This window comes from Peromyscus leucopus, chromosome 16_21 (assembly GCF_004664715.2).
Source record: "Peromyscus leucopus breed LL Stock chromosome 16_21, UCI_PerLeu_2.1, whole genome shotgun sequence".
NCBI classification, from domain to species: domain Eukaryota; kingdom Metazoa; phylum Chordata; class Mammalia; order Rodentia; family Cricetidae; genus Peromyscus; species Peromyscus leucopus.
Genome location: NC_051084.1, coordinates 40,348,799 through 40,360,357, shown reverse-complemented (window position 1 = coordinate 40,360,357; position 11,559 = coordinate 40,348,799). Strand labels below are relative to the sequence as shown.

General features: G+C 44.1%; 1 protein-coding gene across 1 annotated transcript; it reads right to left on the bottom strand.

The window, feature by feature from the left end:
• Window positions 1-448: 448 nt before the first annotated feature.
• Window positions 449-10,731, bottom strand: Nms (neuromedin S). The gene is made up of 9 exons (XM_028865840.2): window positions 10,457-10,731; window positions 8,104-8,159; window positions 7,745-7,795; window positions 5,562-5,585; window positions 5,421-5,474; window positions 3,872-3,946; window positions 2,133-2,168; window positions 1,501-1,542; window positions 449-487 (listed from the first exon to the last, which is right to left on the bottom strand). Exons 1-9 carry the CDS (start codon window positions 10,635-10,637, stop codon window positions 449-451), a joined length of 558 nt encoding a protein of 185 aa, XP_028721673.2. The 5' UTR covers window positions 10,638-10,731.
• Between the last annotated feature and the right edge of the window lie 828 nt (window positions 10,732-11,559).

The following is an 11,559-nucleotide window of genomic DNA, read 5'->3' as shown; positions in this document are numbered from 1 at the left end:
ACTGCCAGGGCTCTGATGCTGGCAATAGATAATGTTTATACCTCCCAGATCCTCAGGAGAGATGGAGCAGGCTAGAGTTGCCCCTCTGCATGGACTTTCTTGTCTGAGGGCCTCCTTGGAGTACCACCTCAACATACCGGGGTAGTATTCTCTACTGGGCACTGGAAGGGTCAAGTCGGGAGGGGCAACTCAGGCCATAGGAGGTTTAATGTCTATCACAACTCTGTCCAGAAATGACAAGCTTCTCAAAACCATGCGTGAAAGCACGGGATGTAACATTGCTGGAACAGCTAGCTTCTGCCAGACTGGATTGGGGGGGTCTACGGTGCTGTGGGGGGGTCTTTTGTTTGAACAATAGCACCCCACCTTCTGCCTCTAATACCTTCAGGTCAGACATAGCACATTTGCTTGGAAGAGAAAATCTGCAATGAAGCTAACCTTGCTTTGTCTACTGGACCTTGTTGTCAATGTGTCTTCCATTCCTTGGCTGAAAAACAAGAAAGGCGAGGGAGAAAGTCTTACAAATATTGTGATACAACCGCTTGTACTTTTTTCTCTACTGGACACAAAGGCCTTGTTTTTCTAACTGAGTCCTCACTCCCATCCTCAGAGACCTACATGGCAAGTTCATCCGTCCTCTTGGGCAATAATCTAGGCCCTTACCACTCCCAGGAACATGACACCTATTCTCCATCCCACCTTCTCCCTTAGACTTAGCTCATGGTGAGATCTTCCACTTTCCAGACTTCTCAGCCTGGAGACAGAAGAGTGATCTGCTGATTCTCGGAGTTCTTTCCAGAAAACAACACTTTTTTGTAGGTCAGGAAAATGAAAAAGGTAGAAACTGGGGACAGGTGATAAGGATTTCCATAGTCAAAGACGTTAGGGAAACCAAGGAGATAGGTGGGATTCTCCATGACACTTCCCAGAGCCCTCAGGGGGCCAGAGCGTGCTGTGGATTTCAGGAAGACTAAGTGATAAATCTTCTAATCGTGTGTTATCTTTTGCAGGATACTAGCACCAGTGATCCACAGAATACAGCTTGGGGTAGTCGTCATGGATTAAGTCAGACTCACTCGTTTTTTATGCAAATATTGAGAAGCTAAGGCCTTGTGTGCAGTTAGTGAATAGAACAAAATTAGGAACTGCATGACCTTGGCAAGGACCTTTCTGTCACCTGGGAAAGAAGATGGCACTTGGACTCCTCATGTCAGTGTGGTTTTTAGGTCACATACCCTGGAATGTAGTGCGTGGGACTGTGGACTCTGGTTTACCCAGTATCTGTCCATCAACAGAAGTCCCTCCCCCTTGCTCTCCAAGCTCCTAGAATATGGACATGCTCAGGCTATGTCTTGTTGCTCTGGTTCCCTTGCAAGTCTGTAAGAATTTTTGACTGAGTCACACCCTAAATGGAGGAGAGAACAGTGCCCATCTGGTCCTGGCAGTTGGGATAACAACAGGGAATACAATTAGAAACAGAAACAAGGAAATCTGTTATACCCTGAAAAGGAAAAATGGCCTCCCCAAGGTGGTAGTGGGATCCTGCAACACAAAAACACAAACTGTTATGCAATCACATTCTAAGTCAAAGAAACATCCTCGGAGAAGGTTTCAAAAAGAATGGTCCCAGACCAGCAGCATAAAGATATCTGGAGAACTTGTTATTAATGAAAATTCTCAAAGTCCACCTCAGACCTATTAAATCTCAGGGTAGAGCCCAGCTATCCCAATTTTAACCAGGTTCTAAGGCCTGCTCAAGTCTGCGATTCCCTGGTTTATGGGGTTGGCACTGGCAGAAGTATTTTTCCTCTCTCTAAGTTTGTGTGATGGCATGTGGGTCCCTGAACCAGAGAGGACAAGTCCCTAGTCACAGATGGCCGAAGTGACTCATCTGAGAGACTAGAAATGAAATATTAACCATCTGAAACATTAACGCCATCTTTCCATAATCACTTTCTACCTTAGGATAAGCCCAGGGATCCCCAACTTCAATGCTTAGAGAAGATATTCAGGATCCTCTGGGGAGAAGATCTATCCTATCCAAATAAGACTGGAAAAGTTGCAGGTTCCAGGCACTTCCCTGTCCTTTCTAGAGCTTTCTGGAAATCAGTATTCTCACAAGGTTCACATGCCTTCTTAGGAAAGTCCACAGCAGCACTCCTGGAGTCCTGGAAAGGAACAGAGTATAAATTAACTCATCAGGAACTGCACCCATGACCTCACGGCTGCCCTCGTGTGATGGTGTCCCTTCCTGGTTCCATTCTGAGCTCATCAGAAGACAGATGCAAAAAAGCAGTTGAGGAGAATCTGACAGCGGGGCCAGTTGCACGTTCTGGAAGGAAAGCTTGCTCACTCAATCAGTGCTCACTCAGTCAGTGCTCACTCAGTCAGTGCTCACTCAATCAGTGCTCACTCAATCAGTGCTCACTCAGTCAGTGCTCACTCAATCAGTGCTCACTCAATCAGTGCTCACTCAGTCAGTGCTCACTCAGTCAGTGCTCATTCAGTCAGTGCTCACTCAATCAGTGCTCACTCAGTCAGTGCTCACTCAATCAGTGCTCACTCAGTCAGTGCTCACTCAATCAGTGCTCACTCAATCAGTGCTCACTCAGTCAGTGCTCACTCAATCAATCAGTGCTCACTCAGTCAGTGCTCACTCAGTCAGTGCTCACTCAGTCAGTGCTCACTCAATCAGTGCTCACTCAATCAGTGCTCACTCAGTCAGTGCTCAATCAGTGCTCACTCAATCAGTGCTCACTCAATCAGTGCTCACTCAGTCAGTGCTCACTCAGTCAGTGCTCACTCAATCAATCAGTGCTCACTCAGTCAGTGCTCACTCAGTCAGTGTTGCAGTTTGGGGTCCAAATATGTTTAATTTGTGTACAACTCTGAATAAACCCAACTGCGAAATGTACTTCTGATTCAAGCAAACTTTCAATGTCAGGAGATCTTAGCATCCTCCACTCGTTTTCAGCTATAACTTGGTTTGAGAATGGAGTTAGAGCTGGGCAGTGGTAGCGCACGCCTTTAATCCCAGCACTCAGGAGGCAAAGCCAGGTGGATCTCTGTGAGTTCGAGGCCAGCCTGGTCTATAGAGCGAGATCCAGGACAGGCTCCAAAACTACACAGAGAAACCCTGTCTCGAAACCCCCTCCCCCCAAAATAAGAATAGAGTTAGAATGGGCCTGGAAGCCTGTGTTCAGACAGCAGGGAGATCAGGCAGTGTTCTAGAGACTGAGCAATTTCCTGAAGACCCTGAAGTCCTGGGTCTAAAGCTAGGAAGGTTCTAGACAAAACAGGACATGCTGGCCACTGTACCTGGGCTCCAGATAGCCAAAAGAAATTTTTCTTTATTAATTATTTTTGCTGTCACACAAAACCTTGATTAATAGTTTTTTGATTAATAGTTTGAATGGGATCAGCTATTATGGAAACTGTCTTTACTGAACTTAAGGGGGAAAAAATCCTTAAAACAGGCAGGTAAGGCCACGGGAAGCAGATAACTATCACCAAAGCAAATTTCACGATGCGACAAAAGGACAGAATTGAAAAACAACACAAAACAAAACAAAACTTAGAGTGAACCAAGCAAAGGAAGAGAGGGATGGGATGGGATGGGACGGGGCCACGGGGTCCCTCCCTTGGCCCTTCCAGTCACAACAACACGGGGTTACAGACCGGAAGGTCAAGGGTAAGGGACCAGTGTTTCTGCCCACACCTCCCCCCACCCCCTCCAAACACACACACACACCAAACTGGAGACTGGGATTCAAGGAGAGGACAAAAATGAGTCACACGAGGTGATATAACACGTTTTCCATCGTGTACACATTAAGCCATGGTACTACGGCGGGAAGAAACAAACACATACTGGAGGCGGCCATCTTTTCATCCTTCTGCTGGCGAGCTTGGCAGCCAGGCGCATCAAGGGATGCACGGGTGCAAACTGTAATAGAGAAACGCTGTGAGGCCGGGGGCATCTCAGAGAGGAGCTGTAACCTTGTTGACTCCAGCCGAATATTTGAGAGCCCAGGGCTATCTATGCACATGCTATTTTGACTGGCCTCTCTTACAAATGGGTTTAATTTTCAGAGTAAAATCAATTCCGGAGCCTACACTCAAAACATTTATGTTTCCAATAAAGAGCTTGCTTGCCTGGATACAGGTTTCAATTCCAACACACCACTTAGAAATCTTCCCTCAGGATAAATCGGTCGCTTACTGATGTTAACCCTAAGCACTCTGTCCTGGCCTCAAAGCAGCTGCTGCCCTGGATCCTTCCTCTCTCTTCAGATGTGCTGTGCTGGGGAGGAGGTACCAGGGTGGTGAGCGTCAGAGCCCACACCACTGGGCTTCGCCTGCCTGCATGCTGCAGGCAAGGGCATCTGTCCTTTCCTAGCCTCCATGGATCCCCTGGTGCTTTGCTTTTGAAGCAACCAAGGCCTCTCCCTTTCTTTTGCTCCTTTTTGCTCGGCAGTAGCTGGCCCCTCCTTATGTCATCCCATTCCTAGACCTACAACATCAATGACGTTGCCTCTTGGGGGAAACATTTTTCTGAGTATTTGACAATCTTTAAGAAGACTTGGGGAGCCCTGCGTATATAAATAATTGGCTTTCCCGTAGTAGAATTTCAGTAGCTGTGACAGTGCACCGAAACTAAAATCTAGATGTTATGACCGTCCCAGTGTTTCTCAAAGGCCACCTTACAGAATTTAACCTACCCAAGCTGCTCCCGAGGGTCGCTAAGAATTTTAAGAAAGTCAGCTGGGCGTGATGGCACCCACCTGTAATCTTAGCGGCAGAAGTAGGAGGAAGCCCAGCCCCGACTACAAAGTAAGAACTTATGTAAAAGGAAAAAAAGTGGGGGTCAGGATGTTGCTCGGTGATAGAGTGATAGAGAATTCCACAAGGCCTGGAATTTGCGCCCCAGAGCTGTAAACACAAGTTAGAGGTGATTGTTGTTATTCCCACTGTGTATCTACACCCTGACAGCCACAGAAGATGACATGTGTGGGTCACCTTGGGGGGAGACAGCACTGTGTGGACCACACAGCACTTTTCAAAATATAAAGGTAGAAAGCAATAAGGAGCCGTGGGAATGGGTGTTGTGCTTACAGGCTCTCCTTGCGCTTCTGTTTAAGTACATGATAACAAGAACAGGTTTCTTACTTAATTTCTCTTTCCTGCAGTTTATTCTCTAATATTTCAGATCTGTCAGTCACCCGCCACTCCCATCCCTGATGAGAAAGACAATTCTTGCCATCCTGGGCAGGGAGAGGGAATGCATGTTGGGACCTGTCACTCATGGGTATCTGAGAGTTCCCTGCCTAATACTTGGCTGTGTGTGTATGTAAATTCAGAAGGCATAAAAGGTATGCAGAAGAGCATCATTTATACAGAAGGTATAATAAAATACTGACCTCAGGGTTAACTGGATGCCTTGGCTTCTGTGTTCTGGAGTAGTGAAATAAAAACTAGATAAAAGAAAGGGATATTAGCACCAAGTGTCACTTGCTCCAAACACGGTAGAGAGTCCGTATTAGGCACTGCAAGGCCCTTACCCTTTTGTATATATCCTGGTTTTCCTGGAAAGAGAATTGAGAAGAAAGTTACATGGAGTTTGCCTGGAGCAGGTATCTGATAAAGTTTTCAGTGTAAGTCACACTGTGAACCTGGCTGGATTTACTCAAATATTATGAAACAGTCAAGGTTGGAGTTGACAGATGGGAAATGGCAGTGCATGACTTTAATCCCAGCACTCAGGGAGCAGAGGCAGATCTTTGTGGGTTCTAGGTCAGCCTGGTCTACAGAGTGAGTTCTGAAACAACCAGGGCTACAGAGAAAAACCCTGTCTCAAAAAAAAAAAAAAAAAGATTGCAGTTGACATAGGCTTTTAAGATAAAGTTGCCTTTTATAACTTATCTCTTCTTATCTTTTCAATCTTAGGGAGGAAAACCTTTCCCCCATTTCATAAAAATCAGTTGTTTGTATAATCTTTTCCAGCTACCAATCAAACTTCTCCAAATTTCATACATATCCTTCTTACCTTCCTCTTTTCATAGAAAAACATGTATCAAGTTTTACTCATGTAACATTTCATTCATTTTCCCAAACTATAATACACACATTATGAGGGCAGGTAGTTTTGCGTGCATCATTACTCCATCCCTGGTACCTAGCAGTGACATGTTCTCAAGCATCTCTCCTGAACTAAGGAATTAATGGGTCTCTATCCACAGAACCTATTAACTTTTTCCTGTCTGACTTCCTTCTGACCTCATGGGGTAAAGAGAAAATCAGTGCTTGAAGAGTTTCTGCAGAGGACATTGGTTGTCGAATACCACCACTTCCTGAGTTGTTTGAACACAGAAGTCTCCTGCAGACGAAGACTGGGTTTGTGGGGAACAGGGAAGCAGTGCATTGGGAGCTCCACTGATTCATCCCAACACTGGACAGTGGGGGTCAACAAGGAAGCCGGGAAAAGGCGCTAGTTCTCTATTCATAATTTCAAAGTGTTGGCATTTTTGTGCATTGAACAACTCTTTGTTTGTAACCAAAAATAATGGGTGTGATAGGCTCTGGGGATATGAAAAGGGTAAATGGAAATTCATTCCAGCTGGGTCCTTGCGCCTGGACACCCCACAATCCAATTGAATACTGCAGCAGGTAGTGGGACAGCCACACTTCTCCTGTCCCTGCTCATGTGGGAGACACCACAGCCTTCATGTGAAAAGCAGGGAAGCCACTGTGGTGCAAGGTAAGGATGCAGTGGAAAAGAGTTGGGGGACTCCAAGTGCTCGTTTTGAGGCTTCATCCAGACACTAAGACTATAAAGATGGTTTAACAATCATCTTCAGACATGCGCATAGTGGTAAACTGAAAATAAGATGCAAGTACTACTGTATCTTCATGAAGTTTGAGAGAGAAGGTGGCACTCGGATTGTGAATGAAACGTAGCTGCAACAAGACGCAGCTAGGGGCTGTCGTTTGCTGTGCGGTGGGTGCTGTTGAGAGCACTTTATGGAAGTTAGAGCATTCATTCCTCAGGAAGACTGGAGCCGTTACAGCAACTCCACACATGGAGCAGTCAAGCCAACTAAGGCACAGAGACAGCTCCAGTTGAGATCCTGGGCTGTCACGACAGGCTCTGAGGAAAGCGGAGACATTTCTGGCTAAAGAGAAGGCTGTATAAAGATTTCAAGGGTCTGCTGTATTTGGGCAATGGTGAGATGTTGGATGTGGCTGGACTGCATGATGCTGTGGGTAGGGGAAGTGAGTGGAGAAGAAGAAATGTTACTCAAGGTGAAAACTGATAGGCTGTGCTGAGAATCGTGAACTATCCTAAGACCACTCTTTCAATTTTCAATTAATCAGCATTGACTTTGTATCCACTGAATCACTTCTGTTGTTACTATAGTTACTGCTGGTATGGCCCTTTACATGAGATCTACTGTGTTGAGAGCTGTTAACACCATAATGTATCAGTATATAATATATGTCATGGCATATAACTAATTTTATTATATAGATAATATAATCTTAAGAATACACAGAAGTACTATTTTGTGGTAATTCATATCAAAGAGAGAAACTTGATTTTTCCCAGAACTGTATTTTTATGCACACATATACACATATATACACCATTCTCTAGTAGACATCAAAAGAACCATTTATTCAATATCAGTTATGTAAACATATATACTGATATAACTACAAGAGCTAGTATATGCATTATTTTTACCTTAGGTTGGCTAGAAAGTGTTTCCCACTGGTTCAGACAGTATACCAGTCGCTAAAAGACAAAATGAGGAAAAGAAATAAAACACAAGAATAAATTCTTTAGCCAGTAGACTCTCTTACAGCATGTTTAAAATTCTAAAATTGTTCCATTTATGAACCTCGAATTATATCCTCACACAATGCAGTGAATTTCAATCCAACTCTCAGGATGTCTTAAATGAGGCCATGCAGCAATCACAGTGAGTTTCTGCTGCAGCCAAATATCTGATCTTAAAATAGTTTTAAAAGTGAACATTAACCACATGATATTTTCAGGGTTGGGACTAAATACAAATCTCACAAGGCTGCATAATAGCATACCTCAAGCTCCACAACATCTAAGCCATCTGGAGAATCAGCTAAGGGTTGAGAAACTCCTATAACAAAAAATAATCAAAACATCAATTCCAGAAAGACGTCATATCATTTGCTTCTGCACCCGTGCCATAAAAAAACATACAGAGGTCTTAATAGAATCCATCACAGAGATGAGCAAAAGAAGTCATTGAGAAGGTAGCGGTTAAGAAAGTAACAGAAGGCACAATTAAGAAGACTTGAAAAGATAAGACACTTCTATCTAAAACTATCAAATCCAAGATGTGTACCAACATAATTTTAAAACCGCATGTGTTCAACATAATGGGAGTTTCTAGTCCATCTGTTAGCAAATCAAGAAAGACAGAGAAAATACTTGGGAGCAAATAAGTTTATATTTTTGTGGAATATGTGAGGATCCAATATCAGAAAGTAATATTAACAAAGTATGTGCATCTAATCGGGACTTTTAAGACATGCAGGTACCTGTCTCCACTCCATCAACCCCTCCAGGGGTAGATTTCTGGGGAGAGTTGCTACTAGCATGTAACTGGATCCTTCTAGCCCCCCTTTGACTCTCATGAACACATCTTCTCATTTACACGTGATATTACACTCAGAGGTTTATACAGCTGGAAGGAATCATGAGGGTAGGTCAGCACTAACAAAGTAAGATTAAATAAGTACATAGAATGTCCTGAATTTGGATATTTTACGGTGTGGGACAGGGGGTATATGGCTCAAGAGAAGTTTATCCTAGCAACAACAAATATACACACATGTATTCATACATGCACACACATATGTACACACATACTTGTGTATACATACATGTGTATATATAGTGTGGATTATTTGTTCCCTGAAGTCTGAGACAACAGAAAGCTAAGGTAATACTTCTGTATATTCAAACAATGGTGTTCAAGCCTTGAAGAGTAATAACCTGACTTGAAATGATAGAAGGTAATGTAGAGTTAAAGGTACGTATGGTTTTCTCTAGAAAGACTGAAATTAGGATGTATATAAGTCCCTTCAATTATTTTGAGAACTGTCACAAGCAAGAAGTCTTCATCTAAACCTGAATACCCCCACAGACCCTAACACAAATCCATGATTGGAAGTCAGACGGGATCAGGTTGCAGGTTAATGTAAAGATATTTTTGATAATTGTGATCATTTAACAATGCAGTTCTGCAAAACAATTCTACCAGGTCTTATTGAGAGGTCTGTGTGAATACAAAAATGAAGACCATAGGACTCTACCCTCGGCAAACAAGATCAAACAGGAAAAATAGAGGGGTAGATATAAATGGGCAAACAATCAAATTACAAGCCAAATTTTCCAAAGTAAGCTATGAACAAGATTCTATTGGAGGCCAGAGGGACGACAGCTGCTTGTCCAGGGCTGGCTGTGAGCTGTCTGGGGCTGGCTGTGAGCTGGAGTTAGACAGAGCAGCCGAGCAGAATCTAGAATCCCACTGGGAAACCACAGAGGAGACCCAGCACTCTGGAGATGTTAAGCTGATATCGTTCTTCACAATGCCCAGATGTTGCAATTACTGTTGAGGACAAAACAAGCACACTATATTTTCCCAAGGTTCTCTATGCCTGTAAATCAAATTTAATTCTAATGGAAAAGTCCACATTTTTGTAATAGTCCTTGTTTCAAATCACAGATTTTCATCAGTGGCCCACTTTCCTGCACTCTATGACAAACTGCCTGGAGATGGTGATCCGATCGTGGCTGAGGACTTCAGACCCCCTTCCCACTTCTAGCTCCCTTACAAACTGCGTCTCAGAAATTGAAGAGGTGCAGCACCCGGTCAGCACCGCGGACAGCGCCTGAGGGACTGGAGGATGCTGGCCTTCAGGTTCCCCAGAACTCTCTGAGAACCTACTCCCGTCCCCTACCCCTCACTCCATACAATTTCTTTCGTCTACATAGTTGCTCTCTGCTCTTTTCAGCTGCTCATCAGCTTTCAGTTTGGGGGGGACTGTAAGCCTTGCTTTCCTCCCTGTGTTCTCATCTCCAGCCTCTCTGAAACAGACCACTAAGCAGGGTTTTCCCCCAACTCACACCATACCCTTCGATTTCACCACCACAAAGTCAAGACACTCCTGGGGCAAGGGCTGTTTAATCCCAGTATCTCTGGAGAAAATCTCTGTGCAAAAGGCTGTGGCGTCTCACTGTGTCCATCATTCCGGTTAGACACAAGCGCCACGCCTGAAAACAAGAAGGTGGATGTGAGGGTAGGTGACAGAAGGAAGCTCAACTCTGTTGAGAATGACCCTGAGTGGTAAAGATCTCTCAGTCTTCCATAGAACTCAGGGCAGGCAGATGTGATGGCAATCTCCTTACCTGGGGAGGGAATCTGCAGCATGCAGAAGCAGTAGATGGCCAGGATGGAAGGGAACTGGGGAAGCAGACGTTTCATCTTCAAGGTCTGACTTCTCTTTGCAGGCCACAGATGTGTGCTGTTCAGAGAGGCAGTGGGCATTTCCCCAGGGTCCAGCGGCAGAGCTGACCCCTTGCCCTGCATCTGTCCAGCCCAGGGCAGTAAGCAGCTTTTATTGGAGCATCCTAGAGCCCATTGGCTGAGCACCAATCAGCTTTGCGCAGGAGGACCCTGGCTTTCTCATAAATGTCATGCTGGGCCCTTATTTGTAGAATAATCTCCTCCTGGTGTAAGCATTGTAGAGTCATCTTTTTCAAGCCAGCAATAAAAATAAGAAGTGGGGAGTCATAATTGTTATTTTGTAATGGTTTGAGGAAAACTTCTGACTCAGGAAAGGCCTGGTCCTCTTCCTTTCTAAATCATCGAGCTGGACACAAATCATAAACTCCTGCATGATGAAGCCGTGCTTCCTAAGAAACCATTTCTCTTCTCTTAATAACAAAGGTTGTCTAGTAGTCTTTGGTGCATCTAAGAACAGATCCTGAAGTCCTGGACTGGATAAACATTACAGGAAGTCAACGTTCAATTAGAAGATTTCATTATTTCACCTTCTTTTCTATTCCGTGTCTAATCCATAGGGAGCTCTTTTACAGAAAAAAAGTAATTAACCAATATGTCTGCCTAAACATGAACCGAACAAAGATGATGCCAATAGATATGCTAAAGTGTATGGGGAAAGCTCACAGAGTCCTCAGCCCTACACAGGGATCTATTGGCAACTAAGGAAGGCCAAGAGTGGGAGAAATAGTCTTACCCAGGAAAGAGCACGCCGACTGGTTATTCAGTATTAAATGGTTAGCCCTGAAAACATATGCACAAAGAACATATGGACTGAGAAGGTTTTCCTTATGTGTGTGTATGTATAAATGATTAATAAGGAAGGGAGAGGCCATGAATTTGAAAATTTGAAAGAGGGCTCGGAGGGGTGAGTGGGAAAGTTTGGAGGGAGGAAATGTAAAAGGGAAATGGTGCAATTGTATTATGATCTCAAAAAAGGAAATAAATA